This window comes from Phoenix dactylifera, unplaced genomic scaffold, assembly GCF_009389715.1.
Source record: "Phoenix dactylifera cultivar Barhee BC4 unplaced genomic scaffold, palm_55x_up_171113_PBpolish2nd_filt_p 000309F, whole genome shotgun sequence".
Classification (NCBI taxonomy): Eukaryota; Viridiplantae; Streptophyta; class Magnoliopsida; order Arecales; family Arecaceae; genus Phoenix; species Phoenix dactylifera.
Window position 1 is genome coordinate 11248 of NW_024067781.1, and position 26952 is coordinate 38199.

The window sequence follows — 26952 nt, forward strand, 5'->3', positions numbered from 1 at the left end:
TCAATAAACACGGATAGAGTAAGTTACTGAATGGATTTGCCCATTGTGGAGATTCCACAATGAAAGGTATTTCTTCTTCAATCTCCTAACATCTATTTTCGTTTTTTGTTCTAAAGTAAGTCCCCAAGCTCCTTCAAGAATAGCATTTTTGTTTCAGCAAATAGTTTGTTTTCCAATAAAGTACTCAAGCAAACTTTTTAATGTATAGCCCGACTAATCAATAATCATGTAATCAATAAACACAGATAGAGTAAGTAATTGTAGTTAAGACTGCTGCGGATTTAGATGATCATGTTCAGGGACTATCTTTTCACATTTTTATGGATAGTTGATGGATCTAACTAGGAAAATGAAATCGATCGGGCTTTCATCTCGAAATAGGATGGACGGGCTTTGTAGCGATGGGCAAGTCTATGCAATATATATTTTGTCATTTCAAATATCCATACCTTGGTAATGAGATCCTGATTCCGATGAGCAGTATCCATCGCTTGTAGAGGTCGGATAGAAAATAGCAACATCATGGATAGAGTCATAGCCGTATTAGAGGTAGGGTCACTTGTTACCCTATTGCATGATCAAATAATTCAACGCAATCAGATGTCCCTGCAGTAGAGGTAGGGTCACTTGAGCGAGGTTTTGGGTTGTTGCAAATGATGTCAGAGCAGACTTAGCTCATAACCTATGTAGACTAGGGAATACTGTAGCACGGATCCATTGGGGCCGACCATGGGCTGATCATAGTGCTCATAACCTATGTAGACTAGGGAATAACGTATTATTTCATTACAAATTATGAACAATATCCATTGTGATTAGATTTGAATGGATTTGAACCCTTACCCTGACGAGGACGTTGGGGCTTAAACGAGAGGAGTATGTGACGACTCGTGTAGGCGTGTATTTAATCCCATTAGTTATTCGTTTGGTAGATCTTTGGTACTTACATATAATCAAGAAATCGAAATAATACCTTTCGGCTAATTTTTTTTTGTTGACATTCTGGGTTATACTTGTCAGTTCCCTTGCCCTTACACCAAGAAATCAACCCTTCCCGTTAAACTAAGAAATTAATCGGAGAACGAGCTGTGGGCCTATCCACCTCTTAAAGTACAAAAAAGAAAGAAAGAAATAGAAAAAGAAATATCAGCGCATTCCAGTCTTTTGATCTATAGTGATACACGTTTTGCCGGTCCTCATTCAGATGCCATCGGATGATCTGATGCATTCCTTCTTTGTACACAAATCAGTGAGCAGTTTATATTTAGAAGTACGGCAAATTCGCATATGGAAACCATTGGTCTAGCCATGGGCTACGCAAATGAGTAGATAAAGGATCCTGCATCCAATCCAAGCTATACTTTGGAACTTGAAGATCTGGGAGATTCACTATTTGTCGAACGGATGCGGATGTGAGTTCTACCTCCTTCTGGGTCTCTTCTTTTATCACCTTTAGATCTCCATTGTCCAAAGCCACTGATGCACTTTGATAATTTTCTTGATCATCTGACGACGCATTATCCACCATGAACATGCAGGCTTGTGATTCTCTCAGGCCTTCTTCCATGGCTGCTCTCTGCTCCAACTCCTTTAATGATGTAGCTTTCCTATAGATTTTGCACAATACTATATCCTCCTGCACAATTGTGGCGCATAACCAGATCAGTTCTATCACTATATCGCATTGATAGCTTCTTCAATTGCTACAGAGACTTGTTTAAACAATGCATTCAATTTGACATTTCTTTGCATGGCTTCCTTGTAGATGTATACCATATAGACCTGCGACAACAATTTCGGAGACTTCTCAAGACAAATACAAAGGAGAAGAGCTTGACTCTTGTGAGTAAAGCTTCGTTTCCTTCTTAAAAGCTTTTGAAGGATGACATGCTCCCAGTCCTATTGACTTCCAAGTACACCAACCTACGTCCTAAGACGCTAGGAAATTTCAGGCAGGCAGTTAGGCATGCCTTGTTCGGTTGTTTGGTAAAATGTTTCGGCTTTTTTAATGCTTTGAATCCAGCTCATGTTGACCTGCTCGTCAACCCCAACGAGGGGTTGACATCATGAGTCATTTTTCTCTCGAAAGAAAGATTCATGTTCTACATAGGATCCAAAACATGACATACTCCATGATGTAAATACATAGAAGACATACATACATACATACATACATACATGCATGCATGCATTGAGTACCTTGGGAGGAACAGCGGTGTTGGAAGCAGGAGCGTCGGGGAGGCGATATTCGTTCATAACCCAGTCGGTCTTGGTTCCACGGGGAGCCCGCCCCTCGTAGAAGACCAGCGTCTTCTTCAGCCCGATGAGCCGCCTCGGTTCGGCCGTGCTCCGGATCGGCCGGTCCGACCCGGTCGCCTTCCAGAACCCCCGCTCCGTCGTCCGGTTCGGCCTCCCCCCGTTCCCGCTCTTCCTGTCCCTCGGCACAAAGAAATACCACTCCCTCTCCCCTATCTTCGCCAACCCTGCCACCCATATCATTTCCCACCCATACTTAGATAAATATATAACATATATGAACATATCATTAAATCCTTGTTTAAATAGGATGATGGCAAGAGTATGCATGCATACCAGGGAGTTCCCAGGGGTCGTGGCGGTAGAGATTGAGGGTGCCGATGATGTCAAAGTTGAGCTTCTTCCCGAGGGCCACCCGCTTGAGGTAGAAGTCGAGGAGCTCCTCCTCGGTCGGATGGAACCGGAATCCCGGGAGCGCCGGCTCTGAACCGCTTCTCTCCATTCCTCCACTTTTGTTCTTACTACTTCTTGGAATCCAATAAATATCACGCAAAGTTTAGGCTTCTTTCTACTTATCTTTCTCTTCTGAATCTCTTACGGGGAGGTTTAAGAGTTACATATAAGAAGAGAGCCTGGCCGCGGCAAGGAGGAGGGGAGAATGGTTGGTGGGGCCATGTATATGGACGAACGCGTTTTGGGGAAAAAAAAAAAAAACTAGTATGGACTCTCATGAGTCATCGGACTCTTGACCCCACAAGATAAAGGAGAGAGGTACGTGATGGGAGGAAGGAGCTGTGGAGTTTTCCTCACCTTGTATTATTATTATTTTTTTCTTGTTGAGCCCGAGGAACTGACTCCTTCAAACCATGGAGAGTGCCAAAAGGAATGGGGTCTAGTCTGGTTCATTAAATTGGATTATTTGCGAGTAAGGATATGGCTGAAGATTTGGGGCCATTTACTCGATCTGTTTGCTAGAGGGAAATTATGGATGATGTGGCCTGTTGCTTTAAAACCAGCACTTATGGAATGTTGGGATATAATTAATTGAGAGCAAGTATATTATTCTATTTTGTTTTTGATACATAGCAAGTATATTAATATTCTTGACCAATCTTATTTGTGGATTTTTGAAGTGATTGTGGCTTCCTGGAAGTGGACTCAGTCAGCCAAATCACTCCCAAGAACTGGTCCTCTAAAGATTTTGGAGTTTTCCTTTGACAGTGAATTGCATTGTTTGCTCCTTTGTCAGAGGAAGAAAAGCAGGAAACTACCAACAAGGACAAGAGGGAAAAGTTTAAGAGCCAAACTCCAAATGGATGTAATATGAGATGTTACTAAAGAAGACTGCGTTAAGAGATAACAAAACATGATTTATGACACACTAACAGGACATAATTCAGATCATGTACAGATAATTTGGGCTTTGTATCATGTGATGGTACAATAAGTTCTCTATGATCAAATATTGCAAGGGAAAGAAGTCATTTTCTTTATTCAATCAATTGCTGGATAAATAGGAGAATAGATGGATGACTAAATTGAGTTCCATTAGTTCCATTAATTGCTATTTTATGTTTAATCCATATTTGACTAAAAATTTCAATCCTTCTGGTTTGGATGGCCATTTTATGATTAATCTGTAGTAGCTTATGTACGACATAGTTAACCCTGCCTATAGAAATAACCATAACTGTGAGCAGAAATAGGTCTAACTGTGTGCAAGAGCCTAATTGTACAATGCTAACCTGTAAAGATTAAAAGTTAAATGGCAATCAATCCATCTATCATTATTCTTGTTGCTTAATTTGGAAAAAAACAAGAAAAAGAAAGGAAAATATGGAATGAGTCAACAAGAATCAACATGCAAAATATTCAAAAACTATGCAGAAGCCACAGAAGTACAAGTTCATAAAGTAATTCCTATATGATTGACCATAAGTCGCAATTTAATTAGCCGCACAATTTACTTCTCTAAGCATATGTCATCTCAAAAGAATGCAAGTAGCAACCATTTGCGAACAATCCTATACTAATAGGTGGAAACCAACCTCTGAAGTTGATGGAAATATAGTTTTTCAAGAACTCCTGTCCATTCAATTTTAATTTAGGTAATGAAAATATGGGTACGCGTATATATATTGCAAACCCTCTCTAAAAATTGAAGAACTCGTTAGCTCAACTTAAGCATAACAGCAAATCAGCCTCTTAAACCAAAAAAGCTTCCCGTTAGAAGCAATCTTTATGCAATCTTTAATAGTTAAGTTTTTAATTTGGCTTAAGAACATCTGATAATGCATTATAGGCAACATATATTGACAAACCTCTTGATTGTTTCATATAAAGACGATCCCGAGAGCCTGTTTAAGCTAACTCATGCAGTTGGTTTGGAAAGGAAGCAACTAATCATTTACAAATAAAATTAATTGTTCCTATAAATTACTAAGTAATATAGATTTATCTTTTCTTACTAATTAAAAAGAGGACAATTAATGGATACATTCCATCTACAAGATAACTTGTTGACATTTTTTCACCAAGTTTCTTTTATGTTTCTTCTCTCCAAGTTAAGGAGAAGTTTGAGATGGTAAATATTTCGATAGGTAAAGTTGATCTCTGTTGTATAAATGTACACCACCTATTCTTTTCTCATATTTGTTCTTCTAGTCCATGATTGAATCCTAAATGTGCACCTATAATACCATGTTCAAATCACCGAGCCTTCTTTTGGGTAACTTCATGTTATGGTTTTGACACCCCCTACTCCTTGGGCCCTACTTTTTTTTTTTTTTTTTGAATTCAGCTAGGTAAAATATTTATTTTTTTTTTTCAAAAATAGGTCATTTGCCCTTCTATCTTTGCATCAATTAGCAGTAATGAATTATTCGATCATTATATTCCTGCACACTCATGGCAAAATTTTGTATTCCAAAATTTATGCATCCTTTGAGGTAGGAAAATAATGATAATGATCAAGTCTAACACAGTCCATTTCAAGAAAATCAAACTAGTAATCCATCTTTGCATGAAAAATATGAAAATAAAGTGGATTTATTCTGCAAACCCTATGTTCTTTAATACAAAACTTTTGCTCACCAGTTTATTAATACGTATACTAATTGCAGCAGCAGCAGCAGCAGGCAGGCAGGTAACATTTCTTAAGCTGCTAATCTTGGTGCATGAACAAATTATAAGATAAAGAATATAATGAAGTATCATCATTAGCACCAAAGATGAGGGGCCAAGATATTTTGACCAGTCGAAGGGCCATGACATAACTTGGAAAATATTCCACCATTTGTTATTTCCTCTCCAAGTTCAACCATTAGAATGGAGTTAGTGATTGTGTCCGGTCTATGAGAAGCTTGGACCCGCCCCCCCACCCCCCGGCCTTGACCCAGACTGGTAAAAACCTGGCTTTCTTTTAGAATTGGAGAGTAGAGTTTCTACCAACGACCAGAAGCCAGCAGTCCAACATTCATTCATGGAAACCCTTCAACATTTTATTTTTCTCTTCAGGCAACGACTATATCATGACCTGCAAGCCCTTGTAACCTCTGGAAGCTGCCGGCGTTGTCTGCATCCTAAAACGTTGTTCAATTCCTTGTCTTCTTTTTAACTTCCAAGCCACCTCAGCACATAGTAAAATGCCCCATGACCTCACATTCTACTTTCTTACTAACGGCAGCAAGCATCATGTTACGGGGGGTTCCCCGAATTTAGTCCCACATCGGCTAATCAGCGGGAAGGTCTGTGCCATATAATGGGGGGCTCAATCACCCTTCCCTTAGGAGGCGCCTTTTGTGGGGCAAAACCGTGAGGCGCCGTGAGGAGGGCTCCGGGTACGCTCGACCCCCAAATCGGACCCAAAGCGGACAATACCTTCTGAGGGACACTCTCTCTTCCCCTGCTCGGCTGGTGTGTGGGCTCTGCTGGTGACGGGGTGCAAATCCCGCATCAGATGGCGCTAGAAGGAGGGCCTCGGCCCTCCGCCTATCCAGCAAGGAGCCGACCCGGGCACAGGACCTCCCCGCTGGGGGGGCTGTGTTACGGGTGGTTCCCCGAATTTAGTCCCACATCGGCTAATCAGCGGGAAGGTCTGTGCCATATAATGGGGGGCTCAATCACCCTTCCCTTAGGAGGCGCCTTTTGTGGGGCAAAACCGTGAGGCGCCGTGAGGAGGGCTCCGGGTACGCTCGACCCCCAAATCGGACCCAAAGCGGACAATACCTTCTGAGGGACACTCTCTCTTCCCCTGCTCGGCTGGTGTGTGGGCTCTGCTGGTGACGGGGTGCAAATCCCGCATCACATCACAAATGCAAGCCAACCCTCCATAATGATTTGTATCCCATTTCCAAGTCTCCAATGGTGTCCCTCCTCATTGCTGTAATCCATCTAATTGACTGACCTCACTTAGCTTCCTCGATGCCACAATCAGCGGATGAATGGATGGGATGACAGCGATTTAAATCATCATACTAATAGACTCCACTAATGATCTTTGAAGACTGAGTCTTCCATTCACCATACATCCACTAGATTTTGTTAATTTGTTATTGATGGTGTAGGCCACGCTGTGGTCCATTGTTTCGAGCTCTAACCATTGGCTATCATTAGAGGACGGCAGTGAGTCAAGATACCATTTCTAGATATTTTCTGAAATCTAGAAACAATGGTTAGAGGCTTAGAGCTCTTTGTATTTCTTGACCTTCTAGTGCCGCCCTCATTAATTATACTCTCCAAACAGAAGTCTTTAAGTCAAGGGTAATCTCTCTCTCTCTCTCTTATTCTATACTACATGCACCACGTGGCCATGCACACCGATAATCATGATTGCTCATTCATATAGTCTTATACTGAAATGAGCGCTTGATGAATAAGACTTACAGAAACGAGCGGCTATAATTTGTAGTATATACACCTACATGGTGCATACTGTATAGAGTATATTTTTTTCTCTCTTCTTCTCTTTTCTGTAGCTAGTTATTGGTCTCTTTCGTTTAAGTTTCTATGGATGGAGGTAGTGGGAGATGGACTTTCGAGTCAACTGCAGCCACTCTTAGCGGTGGAAGTCGTTCTATGATGGACCCCACGAGCAACATTTCGCAGCCAACTTTTGTTGGTATCATCCAAGCTTTTTGAACCACGAATGCCTTTCAGACCCTGACAGATTGGTTGCAGGATTAATGGTAAATTGGAGACAGCTGTTTGACCAAGTCATTGGCTGTCGCTACAATGGACTTTGGATTCGGCAAGCTGATCCTGTAAATTCTCTTTTATTTTTTAAAAAACAAACCATTCAAAATTTCCTGCTTAATTACTTGAGATTATAAAAAAAAAAGGACATGTTGTTTGGTGATCAATCATCCTCTCATCGATTTTGGATCGAAAGTAGTATTTTGTTAAATGGACAAGAGAATTCTCATGCAACAAGATATAAAAGGGTCAAGTACGATTTTAGTTATAAAATAATAATTAATATTATAAACTATATATATATGTGTATATATAAAATAAAAAAAATAACAATCATTATAATGCTATTTATTTCTCTCAAGTCTCATCCTTTCCCTCTCACAACTCCTCTTCAACAAATTTTCTTGAGAAAACTTGAAGAAGAAAAGAAGAAAAAAGATGGGACAACCAACTAGTTAAGGCACCATCAATCTCCAACATCCTATTTTTCTCAATTCTTAAATTTACGTCTCTCAATTGCAAAGACTTAAAGGTAAGTTCATCATCACTACTATTTAGTTGTAAAATAATAATATTATAAACTATATATATATGTATATATAAAATAAAAAATAACAATCATTATAATGTTATTTATTTCTCTCAAGTCTCATCCTTTCCCTCTCACAACTCCTTTTCAACAAATTTTCTTAAGAAAAATTGAAGAAGAAAAGAAGAAAAAAGATGGGACAACCAAGTAGTTAAGGCACCATCAATCTCCAACATCTTATTTTTCTCAATTCTTAAATTTATGTCTCCCAATTACAAAGACTTAAAGGTAAGTTCATCATCACTACTATTTAGTTATAAAATAATAATATTATAAACTATATATATATATGTATGTATATATAAAATAAGAAAAAAATAACAACCATTATAATGTTATTTATTTCTCTCAAGTCTTATCCTCTCTCTGACACACACGGAGTTACCTTCAACAAATTTTCTTGAGAAATATTGAATAAGAAAATAGACTACCAAGTGGTTAAGGCACAATGAATCTCCAACATCTTATTTTTCTCAATTCTTAATTTTATGTCTCTCAATGACTTAACCACTTGTTCATCATCATTACTATTTAGTTATAAAATAATATTATTATAAACTATATATATATATGTATATATATAATATATGTAATATATAAAATAAGAAAAAAAATAACAACCATTATAATGTTATTTATTTCTCTCAAGTGTCCTCTCTCTCTCTCTCACGGCTCCTCTTCAACAAATTTTTTTGAGAAAAAATGAAGAAGAAAAGAAGGAAAAAGATGAAACTACCAAGTGGTTAAGGCATAATCAATCTCCAATACTTTATTTTTCTCAATTCTGAAATTTGTTTCTCTCAATTGCAAAACTTAAAGAGAAGTTCATCTTTATTACCATTTAGTTATAAAATAATAATATTATAAACTATATTATAATATAAAATAAGAAAAAAATAGCAACTATTATGATGTTAGTTACTTTTCTCAAGTCTCATTCTCTCTCTCTCTCTCTCTCTCTCACGCGCGCGCAGAGTTCCCTTTTAACAAATTTTCTTGAGAAATATTGAAGAAGAAAAAGAAGAAAAAAAAAGATGGGACTACCAAGTGGTTTAGGCACATTCAATCTCCAATACCATACTTTTCTCAATTCTCAAATTTGTTTCTCTCAATTGCAAAAACTTAAAGATAAGTTACTTCTTAAGAACATGATATAAATATATATTACATTCTTTATTATTATCATCATATCATTTAGGTAGAAGATATCTTATGATATTTGCGAAAATGCCCATGAGGGCTCTGTTATAGAACGACGTCTTCACACTCCACCAGACTATCCACGTGAATCCCGTCCTCCGCCGTCGCCGACCGCCATGTCCGCCACTCCTCTGCCGCCTCCCTCCATCCTCTCCTTCACGGACATGGCGACCAACCTCTCCGAGGTCCACCAGTCCCACGCCCACATGATCAAGACCGGCCTCATCCACTCTCCGGCGGCCGCTGCCCGACTCCTCTCCTCCGCCGTTGCCACCGACGAGCTCCCAGCTCTCGCCTACGCCGACTCCCTCTTCTCCCGCCTCCCCGCCCCAACCTCCTTCGCCTGGAACTCTATGATCCGGGCCCATGCCCGCGCGCCGGACCCGGCGCCCGCCCTCCAGCTCTTCTATCGGATGCTCCACTCCCCCACCCGACCCGATAAATACACATTTCCCTTTGTCCTCAAGGCCTGCGCGGCCCTTCCCGAAGCCTTCCAGATCCACGCCCGGATCCTCAAAACCGGGTTCGGGTCCGACATCTTCGTCCTTAACACACTACTCCACACCTACGCTATCAATGGACTTACGGCAGAGGCACTCAAGCTGTTTGCTAGAATGCCTCAGAAAGATGTAATCTCCTGGAATGCTATGATTAATGCCTTTGTAACCCATGGCTTGGTTGGTCGAGCACGCAAGTTGTTCGATAAAATGTCTGAGAGGAATGTGGAGACTTGGAACTTCATGATCTCGGGCTATTCGAATCTTGGACTGGTAGACCAATCTAGGGAACTTTTCAATTTGATGCCTGTCAGAGATATTGTCTCATGGAATGCCATGATCACGGGGTGTGCCCGCACAGGTCGTTTCGATGAAGTGATTTCACTCTTTCAAGAGATGCAGTATGGCAATGTGTGGCCGGACGAATGCACTTTCGTGAATGTGTTGTCAGCATGTGCTCGAGTTGGATCTCTGGGACAGGGCGAGTGGATTCGAGCTTATGTTGATAAAAATGGGATCGAGATCAAGGGGTTTTTAGCGACCGCGCTTGTCGACATGTATTCAAAGTGTGGAAGCATAGAGAAGGCTTTGCAGGTGTTTAACAACACTTCTAAGAAGGATGTTAGTACATGGAATGCAATGATAGATGGTTTAAGTAGCCATGGGTTAGGGGAGCATGCATTGAGGCTCTTTGAGGAGATGCCAAGAAATGGTTTGGTGCCCAATGGTGTGACTTTTGTGAATGTGCTCTCTGCTTGTAGCCATGAGGGATTGTTGAATGAAGGCTGCCGGATTTTCAATGACATGGCTCGGGTATATGGAATTGAGCCAGAAATAGAGCATTATGGGTGTATGGTTGATTTGCTTGGCCGAGCTGGGCTTTTGGTGGCGGCTGAGGAGCTCTTAAGGAGAGCACCAGTCAAGGATGCACCAGTGCTTTGGAGGTCACTTTTGAGTGCTTGCAGGGAACATGGGGATCTTGAGTTGGCAGAGATAGCAGCAAAGCAGCTCTTGGAGTTGAGTCCTTTTGATAGCTCTTGTTACATTCAATTGTCGAATGTTTATGCATTGTTGGGCAGATGGGAGGATGCAAGGATGCTGAGGGAGATGATGAAGGTGCAGGGAGTTAAAAAGGAACCAGGTTGTAGCACAATTGAAGTCGACGGAGCCATTCATGAGTTCTTTGTGGGCGATTGACCATATCCTAATACCAAGCTTATCTATAGCGATACATAACCTGGCTGTGCAATGGATTTGAGGTATTCCGGGCTATTTATCAAAACTAACTATTTTAGTGGGGGATCCAAGCCTTTTCCAAGACATACCATTTATGGGTGCACAAATTTAACATGTCAGTTGATCAAACTAAAGAGGTTTCACTGTATATACAACTAATTTTACATTAAAAAGACCTTGCAAATTTTTTTCGCTCTGCAGAGCTGCACATCGAGTCCATAATTAGCTCAACCTTCTCTCTACCAGCCCAGGATGGTGTAGAAGATCAACCATGCATGCAGTGTTTGCAATTGTATATGTGAGGTAATCACACAATGGTTAGTGTATATATATTCTGTTTTGATAGCATACAAGGTTATTTTATCCTTTCTGTAATAAATTCTAGATGAATTCAGTAAGTTAGTTGGCAATAATATCAAATAACAGCAGTGGAGGTCATTTGATACCTCTGCCATTATCTTTTTTATATATTCTAGCTAGTTGAGAATTGTATTCTGAACATTGTGTGATCTTTGATTTCGTTAGTTAATGCATTATAGAGGGGCATCTATTGATTCTTATGAGTGATAGGGAGGCCACAAGCATCTTTTCCGAAAAGCACATCTCCAGACATTTTTATGCCTTTCTTTACATATGCAATGTAAGCATGGTCATATTATGGATATTCTCACAATAAAATAAATTTCTCTCTGTATAGTTTGTGAATGTGTCAGACAACTTGTCCCATTACTTGGTACATGTTTATGCTGACAAAAGAATAAATAACCTTTGAACAAAATTGCAATTAGCATATGTCTAATTAGTTAAAGATCTTGTTACAGAAAAGTACTAAACACACTGCATCAAAAATTCAGTTGATTGCTAATCCAATCTTGGTAATCAGCCATTACCACTAAATAATTTGATAAACATGAAAGAGGTATAGCAACATTTTTATTTGTTCAAATTTTTAAATTGAAATTACAATTTTTGATAATAATTCATTATTTTGTAGGAAGATAAAAATACTGAGTTCAATAATTGCTTGAAGAGATGTATAGGAAGTGCGAATACCTTTTTGAACAAATCTTAGGACATCATACTTAGAAAGCAAACAACGTATACGATGATAGTGCATCTTTGGAAAAAAAATGAAGAGAGCACTAGAGATATGGAAAAAGCTTTTAAAAGGATAAAAACAAAGAAGAAATGATTTGTTTACTTTGGCAATGACATTGATTATCTTATGTTTTTATTAATCATGGTAGTTACAGTTACAGAGTGTCTTTTTATTAGTTTGCAATACCTCTTTTGAGGCTTATTGGAAAGGATAAGAAATCTATTACTTGGATAACATGGATGAATTTTATATTTTCTGTTTTTATTGTGTATGCTTTTTATGAGATGGTCATACCCTGCATGTAGTTAGGTTTTCTTGCTAAATTAGAAAGATGGTTTTCATGTTAATCTGGGAATTTATATTTTGCATGGGAGCTATATATTTTGCCTCCTTTCAAGCTGCAACACTAATGATTTAGTATCTATGAAAGGAAAGATTGGTTAGTCATGAAGTTGTCTGAGATGTATCTTGAAATTATCAATCATCTAGATATGTTCCCTATTCTTGTGCTCATAGGTTTTTTATATAATAAATTGTATAAAGAAGCTCTTATGCCATTCTTGTTCCCCTTTAGTGGTAATTGTGCAAAATTATCCTTATTCCATGTCTCGTTTATTTTATTAAGGACCTTATTTTGCTACTTAAACAATTGGTTCCCATCAAAAATTTTGTGGTCCTCATACTGATCATCATTTTATTTGGTGTACAAAAAAAGTATGATGCCTTTTGTATCTCATAATGTACTAAATGTAGAACATGGTTGAGGCATTTGTCTAGAAATTATTCAAGGGGGCATATGTATATACATTGCAGGTACTTTTGTGGAAAGCTTTTATATACAAATTAATCATTTCCTCATTTGCAAATGAAAATTAAATATTGGGTAGAATTTATATATATATAATGTGCCAAATTAATATACCATCTTCAAACAGCCTCATTATACAAAGATCATTGCTACAAAGAGTACAAAAATCCCATCTCCAACTAGAAATTCCTTTCTCGGTCTTTTGGCTAAAAGATATGTGTAACATCTCACTAGAAATTTCTGACTTTTGAGCTTAGTATTTAATATAAAAAATGTTATGTTCTTGACCTTTGAAATGCTTCCCTCAAATATGTGCATTTTGCACATCCTGTGCTACTCTTATATATAGTTCTATTTATATATTCTTCAATTTTTAAATTCTTGGATATACGAAACTTTGTTCTATAACTTAAGGGGATAGAAAGAATAAAACTGGCCACATGGTAGAATATGTTTGGTTGTCTATACTTGACTCAAAGATAAGCATATCTTTTCAATTTTAATCAATCATCATTTTATGATTAACTATCATGTGCTTGTGTTCGTGATTTAATTTTTCATGCATATAATTGGACTTTTTATTGATAACCTATTTGAAGTATGGATGATTTTAAGATGATTAATTGTTCAAGATTTATTTGATAGGAACCTGAACCTTGTCTACACCGACCTAAACCCGATGCACATGTGTAGGACATGGGTCTCTATGCATGCAAACCGACTCAAACCCAACCTGCTGAGTCTTATAATATTTTACAGTCCCAACATGGACTCAATTCGTGGTGTGCCGGATATGAAATGAAATTTAATCTTGAAATCAAAATATGCTGGATATAGATTTACTAAAGCATGGATCCAACTTGCCCAATAGCACCCATAATATATAGGGATACTAAGTTGTTTACTTGCCTGGTAAAGTTGGTGATTGGTGGGGCTTGGTTGCATGGTGACAGAAGATATCATATTTTAAATAGGCTCAGCTCAAAGCTTGACTAAAAATAAATATAGTTTAGGCCCGAGGTCTGTCCCTGATCAGTTTTATTGCCGAGCCAGTAATAGAGGTCGGAGAAATATTTTTTGTGCAAACATAAAAGGGCTCACAGTATTTGAAAAAACAAAACATATCCCACTTGTGAATATACTTTCATGCTTTCCTCATCTTCTCTCATCGCCTGGTTCCGATCATCACCTGCCATATCTTACTCTTCCTCTCTTCGAAGAACGCCTTCCATCTCCCTCTCCCCCACCCCCATCGAGTGTAGCAAGTTCCTCATCTCCTCCCCCTTGGCATATGGTGAAACCCTATATCTAACCCCTATACACTCAGTGATCACAGCTGTTGGTTGTTGACATACTGGGAGCTGTTGGTGGTTGTGATTGGAACTGGGTGGCCTGATGGTGAGATGAAAGAGGAATAGGGGAAGGACCATTGTTATGGATTCACAAGTTGGATAATTTGTTTGTTTGTTTTGTTTCTTCCTTCCTTTTTCTCTGGTAGATGTTGTATAACAAAATTTGCTTAATTATCTATTTTTACAAAGAAATTAAGGTTGATTTTTTTACAAAATGATAATCATCGGGGAATATATATATATATATATCGAGAATTCAGTAATTGTGAAAGTCGAAAATCTTCTAAAAGTGTTTTGTTTGCAAACTATAACGTATGCAAAATCAATAATTGATTGAATATTTTATGCAAAATTCACTTCTTTATTTATTTCTTTCACATTATTAAACCTGGTGTTCATGAAGAGAAACAACATTAATTAGTCTGGGCCCTTTTCTACCCTACATTTCAGCTGTATCTGCATGACTTGGAACGCACCATGTAGAAACAAATACATTTTCTTAAAAAAAATCAGACACCATCTGTTTCCAATGTTAGTTTGTGCATAACATGAATTTTGTATGACCGTCCTGACCGTCCATGACGCAAGATGTGGAGAAGTTTTGTTGACATTATTCAGTAAAATTTATCAATCCATCTTAATCAAGTTTGCAACTTTCAATTAATTATGATACAATCAACAGAATAAATAATGGTGAGCATGTGGTTCTTGTAATTGCTACACTTCATCCACCTTCCCTAGAGTTTGTGCAAGAAGCTAAGAGAGGGGATTCCAATTCAATCTGCTGCTTGAACAAAATGGGGAGCAGTCCATCACCACTAATCCCTTCCTTAATGATCTTAATCTTGGGATTAATCATTGGAGGCCCTGCTATATTGGACAGCATCACCCAGCTACTCGAAGCAGTCGAAATTTCAAACACTATGCTATTAATATTTCCACTCATTCTTTTACTAGCAATCCATCTCCTAAGTGTGTTCTTCCCCTCCAGCCCATGGTCTCATGGAAGCAAGCAATGGAATGGTTCAAGCAACTATGATGGAGAGGGTAATGGCTTGGGCACTCTACTCCTTTTGGTACTCTTCTTGGTTCTCTATAACTTTTTTGTAAGTTGAGCTGGAATTGCATGTTCTGTACAACTAAAAGTATTTTCCTGGTTGTATCACAAAAGTCCATGTCAAATGAAACTTGAAAGTGTGGCGTTCTATTTAATGGGTTATTGTATAAATGACAAAAACTGAAGCAACTAAAAGAAAAACAAATATCACTAGATTTAAAGATTCCAAGGGGAGCTGTAATCAATTGGGGCTGAAAGGTCTTTAGGGTCGATTAATTCAGTGAACTTCTTGTAGTTTCGATCTCATTGTGTGCAGAACTTGAGCTAAAACAACTAAAACCTCGTGCCCGAGTAGATATAATAAGAGAGCAAGTTTGTCAAGAAAAACAAAAGGTGAAGATGAAAGGACTCTAGATCTGTAGGAGTTGATACATATGCAAATATTTTTTTGCCCAATTTTGTTAGTTTATGAGGGGGCTTTCCTCTGTGTTGTTCAAAAACTTAGTCCGTTAAAGAGAAGAGCGAACATTCCCATGATCTCTAGTAGACCACACATGGTAGTATGTGTCAGCTATCGGTCAAGAGCACATAAAATATCACAAAAGCTACTAATGATGGATCGACAGCATTAGGTATGCATCTTCTCCTACTTCCTTTTTTTTTTTTTCTACAACAGGTGATTCATACAATACGTTTACGGATATACCCAATAAATCTTTGCATGATTAAATGAGAACTGATATTGTATATTAGTTTTATTATATATATATGATGGACAAAATTGGTACTAGACAAATAAGCATCATACATTCAAAACATGTCCATTGAAAATTCTGAAAGAGTATGTATAACTAAAAATTAGAAATAAAATAACAAAACTGAAAAAATTGTATGTTTTCTAAAACAAAAATACATATAGAAGAGGCAAGAATAAAAAATGGTAGCCATTAGACATCACAATTATCAACAATATATTATATCTCTAATTCATAATACAAAGATTTTTTAAATAAGGATAACTTGTGATTAAACTGAAAAATCTGTGTATAATTTGATAATAATTAAAAAGTTCTAGTTCGATTAATTTACAGAGAATAATCTAAAGAATCATTTGGCCCAAAGGAAAATCAAGAATAATTCAAGAAAGTTTCAATAACTGAATGAATGTTACTATTGTATCTTTTTAGGTCCAAAAACGAGATCATCCAGGGCTCCCTAACTGTTTATCTTTTCTTGCAAGATCAATAATTAAAGGAATTATTTAATAAAAAAATTGCTATAATAATTTTGAACTGAAAAATACTCCAACTTGATTTCATCTATCATTTTTTATTAGAAATTCCTTTCCACTTTTCATGTAACACATAACTAATTCTTATTGAATATTATAATATTGATTTAAATAGTTCTAGAAAAGGGGGAAAAAATTAATATGTTCCATCTTCCTCTTGATCAGTGCTAATTCTCCACCACCTCTTCTCTCTAACATCCACTGATTTATGGAGGAAAAAAAAAAAGAAAACTCAGCTATCAAAAATGTGAAAATAATTCCAATCCCAAAAACTAATTATTAAAAAACAAACTTACATGCGCTGCTCCTCTTTGTTCATGCTAACTCTCCATTCTCCTCTCTCGTCTTCACTACTTTAGGAAGGAAAATTGTTGGCTATTAAAAAAGAAAATGAGATACAATTGGATTCTAATCACTATTCTTTCAGGGAAGCAAGTTTCCAGTGCCCTTTCTCCCTCTCTTAACTGAATCCTAATTAATTCTAATATCTTTTTCTAAGGATGACAATATAAGGAAAAAAATCCCACTATTCACTTACATATTTATTTATTTTTTTTTTTGCTTGAACATGCGTCACACATCTTCACTTGCCAGCTAGTGAAAAAAGTATGAGAGCTCCTCTTTTTTTTTTTTGGGTAAGTTCAAATGCTCTACTTCTATTAATGCATAAGATTTGGATTGATTATATAATATCAGTAAATGCTGTAAGCATTGGTTACATACGACATTCATCACTTCAATGTTTCTGGTTGTACATAGGTCGGCTATATGTTAAACTTCCACGCCCCAAACAAGCAAACAAACAAACAAAATAAAAAAACCACAACCACCAAAAGTAAAAGAAAAGGGAAAAGAAAAAGCGCTACACTTAAGCATGGCATTACATGCTTACACTTAAGCAGGGCAATGAGGAATACTTCAGCCAATTTGCCGACTATTTGACAAGTAACGGTTCTAAAGAAGCCAAACTACCAAGTCAAACAACATCATGAATCTTGATGTTCTCATCAAGCATCAAATTTAAAGAGATCTCTGCAGCAGTGTCCCTAGGGGCAACGAGGCATAACATGATGCCAACTGAAAAAAACACAAGTTTAGCAGCACAACAGAAGAACAAAAATTGGTAAAATTGATAAAATTTATTAAAAAACAAAATTCCTTTGATAATTGCCAAAATTTATAAATACTTGATTGATGTTCTTGGAGCCTTTCTAAAAAAACTGCCAGTAACCCAACCTCACTACAACACTCCAAATTTACAAACACATACATCTGAAAGAAAAATACAAAACAAGAAACAAGAAATTCACAAGCAACTCTGATTTTTGCTTATAACAAAATTTTAAAAAAGAATGTTTCAGCAATGTACATCAAAGCGCTGCAGTATCCAGGCCGATGTAACATGTTGTTTTGATTCTGAGATCAGGTGGATGAGGTACTGTACAGGTCTCTCACCAATGCTTTATATACAGCGATATTGTGGTGCCTTTCAGCATAAAGCAGAAGACGAAGAATATCAAGTTAGTAAAATTATAGATAAACGAAATAACATTAAAAACAAAAAAATTATGTGAATAAGACAAGCCTTGATATTAGAATCTGCTTCTATTATTTGGTTTTCAAGTGTACTGGGAACAGGCACAGAGACCTTTCCGATAGTATCAAAAGGCCTATCAATGAAATAGAACCATGAGCATCTCATGGTTCTCCAGGAAGACCTTCCAAGAAAACTCACATTTAATAGCAGGATGGCCTCTTGATTTATAGAAAGTTTCCATTATTGGTCCTATTTACTGGAAATATAAAGAATATAACCATCGACACATGAAAACCAAACAATGAAAGGAAAAAATGGAAATTTTAAGCTTAATGCTCTCTATCATATTCTCATCTGCTTTATCTTCTATTTACCTTCTTCTCTGATGACACTGCAATATGTTGAACAATGGAGCAGTTGAGTAGCAGAACTTGCTTGATGAAGCAAAGCCTTCAAAACACCAAAGAAATATGACAAAAGCATGGGTCAAATGCAATGCTCTGTTCAACAGCCAAATGACTTTTCTAATCTGAAAGCATTTCTTCCAAATCTGGAACTTCAGATCTGATGAGGAGGTCATGTTCCTGGTCTGTGCCACTGGGTAAACTCCCCAGAGGAGTATTTTCTCCATAATCCAGGTCCCTCCAGTCAGACTCCTCATCACTAGGAAGATTCTCCGTCGTTTCCCTGCTACTTGAATAACCCTTTCCATTTCTAATTTCAACTTTTGGTTCAATACGTGAGGTAATTCCTGATGCTTCCTTGGAATTTTCACATATACATGTTGAAGGGTTTTCATGAAATTCACCTCTACCAGGTCTGACCTCTTTGGGCTCCCCCATGAATCCCTTTTGATAAGTGCGGACCTTCGATGCAAACGCATCCCAGGTCATGCTGGTTCGGTTCAGAAACAGAGAGTACAGTTTCTTAGCATTTGGCCGTATGGTCCTCTTATGTCCAAAATATCTCCTACAATAAAATTATAGACCATATACAATCAGAACTTATGGGATCATTTTCCATAACTGCAATGAAAAATGGAAACATACCTCCGACCAGCCAACATCCTAGCCATGTTCCCATTATTGTTTGTTACGAATACATCGCTTCCATCACATACAATGAAATCAAGAGCAGCCATGCGTGATGAAAATCCTGCAAATGGTGCCAACTCCTCCTTTCTTGCCAAAGTTTCTTTTGAATGAAAATTAGGAAAGAGTGCCTTCAGAGGTGCCAATGTCTCCTCTCCGCCATATACCTCACCAGATGCCACATAGATGTGAACATCCTTGCCAAAGCCCAATGCTCTCAGCACAAGGCCCACTTCTTCAGGTGTTAGTGGACATTTACCATGTTTGCGTTCCTTGTCTGGGTTGCTAGTCTGCACATAAAATTATAAAGTAACTACAGCGTACAAGAGCAGCCAGGTAATAATTATTAAGTAAGACCCTCATTAGAAAGGATATAGTTCTGCATTACATGTAAGGTTTTCCACCTCTTGCGAATGGCACCCAGTTCTGTCCTTTCCTTTTCTCCTCCTCCATAATAGCACCCAGAGAAGGCAAGCATATCAGGTTCAAATCTGCCACAATGAACATTTACACATATCATAGAACATTCTATAGTGAATCCTTGGCTAATGAAGGATCCTAATTGCATGTCAATAGTAATGGATTATGGACCAATTAAAAAGAAAGGGTTCTGCCACAAGTACCACCTCTATTTTGTGGATGAGAGGAATGACAATACATAGAACACATTTTCTCATTTCTCCAACAAAATAGAGTAATTTAATACATGTACATTTAATCCTTTAGTTTAAATAGGGTAGCTCTTTTATCATATAATCACCTGTTTGCCATAGATTTTGTAGAGAAATTTCACAAGGTATTTCGTAGAAAAAATTATTTTCAACATCAACGCCTAACTTTAAAGAATGAGTTTGTGATATCATGTGTGTAAATGACTAAATCACCCTTTCCTTGCTACTGTCAGGTAGGTTATGGCTCACAATTTGCTTCAAACCTGTAATTTCTTGACCAGAGATGATTCTTTTGATCAGTAATAGTAAGGTATCTCAAATCGAGAGAATGATCAAAAAGGAGAAACATAATAGAGGAGCAAAGGAATAAATTGAAGAAAAACAAGTGACATAATGGTGGAGCAAAGATTAGTAAAGAAAGTTGTTGCAGGTTTCAGAAATTTTAGAATCAGAAGGTTCACTGTTTACTACCAAGGGTACAAGGAAGGAAAAGTTGGCAGTAAAGAGAGTACGAAAGAAACCTTATGACTTACACTGGTAAATATAAGACATAGTTGACCTACATAATGCAACTTGCCTTATTTAACCATCAGTTTTTCAACGGAAGGGACAACCAGTCCAATAGCAAGGGAAAGATGTAAGTACGTCTTAAATACCAGCATTTGCAAGTGGAACTCAGCAATATGTATCTTCAAATTCTAGAAGATCTTATCATGCTAAAACCAAAGAAGATTGGAGAAGGAACCAAAGCAAAATAGAAAATGAAAGGACAATGAGACAACGATGGATTGTGTTGTTCACAATTTATATTTGGCACAGCGAATGGTAACAGGATCAGAACCTGTGAAATGATTCCTTTATTATTGATGTAGCAATCCATATTTTTAAGCACAGAGCACTAAATCGCTTGAAGAGCTATGCCACAGATCTACATTGAACTACTTAGGTCAACCTGCAACCACATTAAAAGCTTACCTCAGGTGAAGGGCAATAAAGTGCTTGCTTTTTGCCTTCATTCTATGAATCAGTCCCTCACCCATTTCTTGTATAGGATCTGTAAATCTAAGGGCATGATAATTAACTCTACATCTCAGTTTCTGAAGATCAATCTCCAACTTGTTTGAAAGCCTATAGTCGAACTTCGTTAGCTGAACAATCTGCATCATCATGAGAGAAAGATGTTGGTTTCACATGCATTCAAAAGTTCAAAGAACAAGCAGGTACTTCTTCTCTATGGGACACGTGTAAGCCAGAAGAAATAGGAAACCATAAAGCAGTGATTAAATCATTAAACCAAAGTCAAAGCCTTTTGAACATCATCAAAAAAAAATCTTCTCCATTACAATAGCTTTGGGGAGTGGGGAAATAAAGCACATACACAGTAATCGCATAAATATGCATTCTTGATGTCTATTTATGTACATGAGAAGACCTTATATTTTGCAGTAATGCTTTGGAGTAAAAAAAAGATGTACTTTTAGAAGTTCAGCATAACACCTTGCTCAGCCTTAACCAACTAGCCCTGTTCCATGTTATAGGAATTGGCTTTATGGAAGGTTTACTAAAATTTGAAGAATGGATGAGGAGTAGTTCTCAACCTGACAACAACCCTCAATAAGTGCAAATTTTAACTACAATTAAAAATTACAATTTCATGAACTATCACTTGAATCATACTACATATCTAAACATGTATTCAAAATCAATTTGACCACCAATAAATTGAAAAAGCTTTTAAATCTCAGAATTATAATTCCTAAGCTAATATAGTATGGCAATTTTGTATCAACTTACTACAAAACAAGTTTAATTAAGCAAGTTTAATATATTCTAGTTTACAGTTTCTTCCACATGCTGCTCAAAATTTCCTCATTTAGTCAGATGCCCAATACATCTGTAGTGATCAGCCACTAAGCTGTCAAACTCAGATTATCCATGAAAAGCATAATCATGCCCTCTTGTAAATGATATATAAGACTGGCCATAAACCCATCCACAATGGGATAAGAGTATGCATCTAACAGAAATAGAAATAATAACCAGAATATGTGGTTCAATCTCATGCAACAATACTTCAAACAAGAATTAATAATGCATTATGTATGTCAAATTATACATCATTTATGATATACTATGTTGGTTCAGCCTATGCAAAAATAAGATTGAAACTAAATTATACAAATATGACAAAGTATGAGTTGCGTCCATAGGTGTATCAAGTCTTCTACCAAATTGCCTCTAGGAAAATTTTAAACAAGAAAATATTTTAATGGAATCACAGGGTAATTAATAAAAATTATGCCCAGTTGGTCAAGCTGTTCTATTGATCTCTATTGATCTTTTCTCTCCCAAACTCTATTTCCTCGAACTCATTTTGATTGTTGATTAATCTCAAGCTGTTCTATCTAACCACGTATTTGCACATGGTCATATACTAGTAAAAGAAAAGGTCCACCTTATCTGCTACTTGAATAGAATATTATCATGTTGATAGAGAGCCTAGATATAACATATAAGAGATGCATGATAATAACTTAGTTTCATTTATGTTCATGATAGAATGTTCTCTGAGAGATTAACCCAATTATGACATCATGTTAGCTGAACTGGAAGAAGCTTTCCATGGAGAAAAGTGTTGGTATTAAATTCGTATATAATTGGAGAAGCAGATCACAAAATTTTGAAATACAATTATAACTATTTAGCATCATCCTTAAATAGCTCCATCCCCTTTAGAATGCTAGCTTCTCCAGTTCGTATTTCTTCTATCCAGGTTCTACAAATAAAAATTAGAAAAAAGAGTTTATAATAGGGATACAGAAGATAGGTATGAAGGGTTAGGATTATTATGGATATATCTCATTCAATTTAAGTGAAAAATACCAAAATTATGACAACGCAGCTGATAGTAAAGATTTGTTGGGCCCTAGACTTCATTAATCCAGTACACCAGGAAGATACAGACACCAAATAAAGAAGACATAGTATTTTATATATATATATATATATATATATATATATATATATATATATATATATATATATCTCATCTGTTCCTCATAATAAAGACAAAATATTACAAACAAAGGCAAGGAAATGAATGAAATGAATATGACAAACTAACATTAACTAAAGTAAGAATCAGAACTTAGATACTATAGATCTAAAGAACTTACATGCTTTTTCAAAAGAACAGGTAAGACTCGAGTTTCATAGCATTTGGGTGTGCACTTCCTTGGAACACGCATGGTGTAAGGAGTTCCAATACGTTTTCCACCCTTTTTTGGGAGCTGTTTTATAATTTTAACATCCTTTGAGAGAGAAGATATGAACCAGTCAACATCAAAGATTTCAGCAAAATCACTGCAAAATATAATCACAAACAGAAGCACAAAATGTATTCAGTGTACATTTTTGATGACTTGATTTATAAGTGCTTCATTGTTGCAGAAGTTAGAAAGAATAGTATTTGGAGCAAACCTAGCATCCTTCCAGAAAGACTTTTCATCCAGCTTAGGAACAACAAGTGTCACATTCAAAATGCGAGCTGCAACAACAGCATCTGTTATCTGAAACAACCATAGGTAGCAGCCAATTTTTCCATCAGTAATGTTATGCTTATGTTTTCAATATTGATCAAATGGAAGAGCAGAATCAATAACTAAACCAAAACATTTGGTGACGGCGAATATGAAAGATGAAACCATTCAGGACTCTAACTATTCAACCATTTCTAAAGAAAAAAAAGCAGTAGCCCAACTTGACATAAGGAATAGAAGGTAAGCCAGATTACCCATACAATCAACATTGGAGATTATCACCAAGGTGAATAGATGATCCAAGAGCATCGCAGAAACAAAAGGCACTAGATGAATAGAGGATCCAAGAGTATCGCCTAGGGTGAATAGAATTATCAGAGAGCACCACAATCAAACAAGAAGCATGAGGTTAATGGTGTCCAATATGTGAAGAAAAGATGGTTTAAAGCAAAGCACTGCTTGCTAGTAACTCTAGTGACTAAATTTTATGGTTCTTTTCCATAATTTGGCCAAAAAATCGCATTTTTGAATTCACCTTCAATAAATTATGGATCACTCTATTGTTTACCATTCAAACAAACTAACTTTTATATAAACTATATTTACACCAGGTATGTAATTTGCATGAATAAGACAAAAACCTTATTGTGACATTCCAAATAATAACAATGACCATTTACGCATCATTTTTCTGAAGGAAAGCTAGTCATCAAAGAGTACCCTAAAAGGTAAACTCTACATAAAGCGAGACAAATAAGAGTTTATATTGAAAATGATCATAAATATTACCCATGGGACTCAAATTTCAAAGTTTAAGTTTAATGGAAACTTTAAATACATGACTATCAATGAAAAACAGAATAAAAATCTGTAAAAATTAAACCTAAATACCCAAAATTAGAAAAGGAATGTTTCATTTTGAGTTCAAATTGATCCAAAACAAGGATTAGTTTGGTAGTTCTAGATGAAACTGAATTTTGTGGTCAAATTTATCATATACTTGAGCTATTTATGGCACCCTATAAAGGCTCTATGTTGCTCCAATCGAGAATTCTTCAAAGTTCAAACAGTGATGGTATAGATGACAGACTCCCATAATGATTTTTCACTTGACAACAATAGCCAGCTCAAATTGGTAATGCATTTAGATGGGTTCTAAAAGGCTTCACTGATGGCAAACAGACTGAAATTCTATTATACGAAAATCAATTATAATTGCTTCCCTTTCCACTGGCACCCACAACTGCTCAAATTGAGGTGATAAGAGGTATAATCTTCCTGAGTTCAAGGATTTCTAGAATGTTACTATGGATGACAGGAAGTAAGCTCAATTCAAATTAAACCTATGGATGAACAATTGCAGGAATTTAACTTAACGGGCAAGGCAGATACTGAGGCCATTTCTAGATTGGTGGATCTTGGGAGGATGGCTGGCAGAGTAACATCAAAACAATGCGAGGAATTTCAACAAGCAAGAAAACCAGTAGGATCTACAAGAGAGACATTTCCCACAATTATAGTACACGGATATCAAAACAGTGATGATGGTCAGTGTCTTCACTTTATCATTCAATGCCTTCTTAGTCCAATCTAAGCACCAAGGAAATATTTCCTGTAAAAGAAAGTAGGATGGTCTGGTGATGTGGGGAATTATTTTATCTTCTCAAACTGCAAAAATAATCCATGATTCAAAGGCCAAATTCCTGGAAACGTATTGTAGATTATTCCACTAAGTCAAGTTCTTTTCCCATAGAAAGTTGAAACGCCGGGCTGGTTGGGTCAACAATCACCGAAAGCTAGAAACTGACCAAAACTAGTTTCAATGAAAAGTCCACACGGAATTTCAACTGAAGCAAAATCATCCCACGCGTATAAACCAGCCAATAAATGTTGTAACGTCTATTCAAAAAATTACCATAAAACAGAGAACAAAGTAAAGAAATTTATTAACACTGGACAAATATCTCACCCCCGTCCGCTGCTGGTTTAATCCTCCACTGGTCGCAATCATCAAGTACCGATTAGGTTGAATGATGGTTTCCGCTTCTGTAAAAGGAGGGAAAAAATTAACTAACGACAATATCGAGAGACAAATACCCATTTACTCGAAACGAACTATATTTAAACAGAATAAAAACGAATTAATAATACGATTTAAAACCAAAAACTCAACCAACAGATTCAGAAACCTCAAAATCATTAACTTGCAAGTAAACACTGCATTCGATTGCAGTTTTTAGCAGATGAACAGCAAATCAGACCAGAACCCAACACATACTTGGAAACTCACTGCTCGCATTGCTGCATCCATAGAAGTATTTAGCCTGCTTCGAGTCCCACAGATCACTCACCGGACTCCCTCCTCCACTCTATTTAATACATATATTTATATATCAGCATCGGCCACATTGAAATCAATCAAACGTACCCATTGAATCAATGGAGTTAATAGGAAAAAAAACAAACCGGAACACGAAATGTATCGGCGCCAACTACATTCCTCTGGAGCTCCACCGGATTCTTAAGCTAAAAAAAAAGAACCAAAAATGAGAACGAGAAATCGATCAAAAAGAAAAAAAACAAAAACAGAGGTGGATAGATAGATAGATAGATAGAGAGAGAGAGAGAGAGAGAGAGAGAGAAAGAGAGAGAGAGAGGGGGGTGGATACCAGGAGGGAGTGGTGATTGGGGCGGCGGGGGTGGGGGAAGGACGGGTGGTCTGGGAGGGGCGGGGAGAGGAGGGATTGGAAGGCGATGACGACGAGGAGAAGCAGCGCGGCGACGGAGAGGGCGTAGGTCGCCGGCACTGCCGGGATCACCCACCGGCGGTCGTGGTGGTGGTGGTGGCGCCGCCGCTGGAACCCCATCTCTCTTCCTTCCCTACGTTCGTTTCTTCCGAAAGCTCTCTGGTTCTCTTCTTGCTATCTTTTCAAATATAAGCGCGACAACGAGGACGACGACGGACTCTTCTTCTTCTCCGCCCACAACGACTCCATAATACCTCGTGCCTCCGGGAGTGAGAATATCTAAGAGAGAGAGAGAGAGAGAGAGAGAGAGAGAGGAGAGTTTAGTTGGTTGTTTTGGGATTCGGTATCGAAGTGGTTGGGTCTGGGGGAGGAAAGAAGGGAGGGAGGGAGGGAGGGAGGGAGAAAACGCCAGAACCGGAAGCGGCCTGGAGTGGGTTGGCCGGGTGTTTCTTTTTCGCACCCTCCTACTTTGTATCGTATTGTATTGGCCGTCACCACGTGCCCCGGAGGGAGTCGGTAGTCCGTTTCTTTTCTTTCTACTATCTTCGATTACGTTTCTATCCTCTCTTGAATAGGGGCGTTCTGGGAACACCGGCTGTTGAACTAAATGGAGGGAATATCCAAATTTGGAAGACGAGGGGGGAGGCGGTGCACGAATTTTAAGGCAGTATTGTTATTTTTGTTGCCTAATAATATGGTTCCGTGGCTGGGAATCTGTTTTTTTTTTTTTTTTTTATCTTCCTCTTTTTGGATTGGGGCGTTGGGATATCGGTTACTGAGATGAGCGAA

General features: G+C 37.4%; 3 protein-coding genes across 6 annotated transcripts; 1 reads left to right on the top strand and 2 right to left on the bottom strand.

Annotated features, from left to right (window-relative positions):
- Positions 1 to 983: 983 nt before the first annotated feature.
- LOC120105544 (NAC domain-containing protein 22-like) lies at positions 984 to 2837 on the bottom strand. 2 transcript variants are annotated; one of them, XM_039118105.1, is made up of 3 exons: positions 2593 to 2837; positions 2200 to 2483; positions 984 to 1636 (listed from the first exon to the last, which is right to left on the bottom strand). In XM_039118105.1, exons 1-3 carry the CDS (start codon positions 2756 to 2758, stop codon positions 1265 to 1267), a joined length of 822 nt encoding a protein of 273 aa, XP_038974033.1. In that variant the 5' UTR covers positions 2759 to 2837; the 3' UTR covers positions 984 to 1264. The 2 variants fall into 2 exon arrangements, with proteins under 2 accessions (XP_038974033.1, XP_038974034.1); XM_039118106.1 differs by having other exon boundaries at positions 1545 to 1782.
- A 6283-nt stretch (positions 2838 to 9120) lies between these two features.
- Positions 9121 to 12646, top strand: LOC103724219 (pentatricopeptide repeat-containing protein At4g18840). Its single transcript, XM_008815411.4, has 2 exons — positions 9121 to 11086; positions 11173 to 12646. The coding sequence occupies exon 1, from the start codon at positions 9355 to 9357 to the stop codon at positions 10930 to 10932; it is 1578 nt and encodes a 525-aa protein (XP_008813633.3). The 5' UTR covers positions 9121 to 9354; the 3' UTR covers positions 10933 to 11086; positions 11173 to 12646.
- A 5074-nt stretch (positions 12647 to 17720) lies between these two features.
- LOC103724218 (O-fucosyltransferase 6-like) lies at positions 17721 to 26592 on the bottom strand. Of its 3 annotated transcripts, none has more exons than XM_039118108.1 (11): positions 26086 to 26592; positions 25883 to 25942; positions 25707 to 25785; positions 25386 to 25462; positions 23358 to 23446; positions 23054 to 23240; positions 20853 to 21034; positions 19595 to 19697; positions 19165 to 19496; positions 18490 to 19084; positions 17721 to 18064 (listed from the first exon to the last, which is right to left on the bottom strand). In XM_039118108.1, the coding sequence occupies exons 1-10, from the start codon at positions 26281 to 26283 to the stop codon at positions 18640 to 18642; spliced, it is 1752 nt and encodes a 583-aa protein (XP_038974036.1). In that variant the 5' UTR covers positions 26284 to 26592; the 3' UTR covers positions 17721 to 18064; positions 18490 to 18639. The 3 variants fall into 3 exon arrangements, with proteins under 3 accessions (XP_038974036.1, XP_038974035.1, XP_017702402.2); XM_039118107.1 differs by having other exon boundaries at positions 25695 to 25785; positions 25883 to 25936; positions 26086 to 26591; XM_017846913.3 differs by having other exon boundaries at positions 25695 to 25785; positions 26086 to 26591.
- Between the last annotated feature and the right edge of the window lie 360 nt (positions 26593 to 26952).

Coding starts and splice junctions, on each gene's coding strand:
- LOC120105544 (XM_039118105.1), bottom strand. CDS start 2,758: ATGGAGAGAAGCGGTTCAGAGCCGGCGCTCCCGGGATTCCGGTTCCAT. Junction 2,484..2,592: donor CGACCCCTGGGAACTCCCTG/GTATGCATGCAT, acceptor TATGGGTGGCAG/GGTTGGCGAAGATAGGGGAG. Junction 1,637..2,199: donor ACACCGCTGTTCCTCCCAAG/GTACTCAATGCA, acceptor ACAATTGTGCAG/GAGGATATAGTATTGTGCAA.
- LOC103724218 (XM_017846913.3), bottom strand. CDS start 26,283: ATGGGGTTCCAGCGGCGGCGCCACCACCACCACCACGACCGCCGGTGG. Junction 25,786..25,882: donor CCGATACATTTCGTGTTCCG/GTTTGTTTTTTT, acceptor TGTATTAAATAG/AGTGGAGGAGGGAGTCCGGT. Junction 23,447..25,385: donor TAAACCAGCAGCGGACGGGG/GTGAGATATTTG, acceptor TGGTTGTTTCAG/ATAACAGATGCTGTTGTTGC.
- LOC103724219 (XM_008815411.4), top strand. CDS start 9,355: ATGTCCGCCACTCCTCTGCCGCCTCCCTCCATCCTCTCCTTCACGGAC.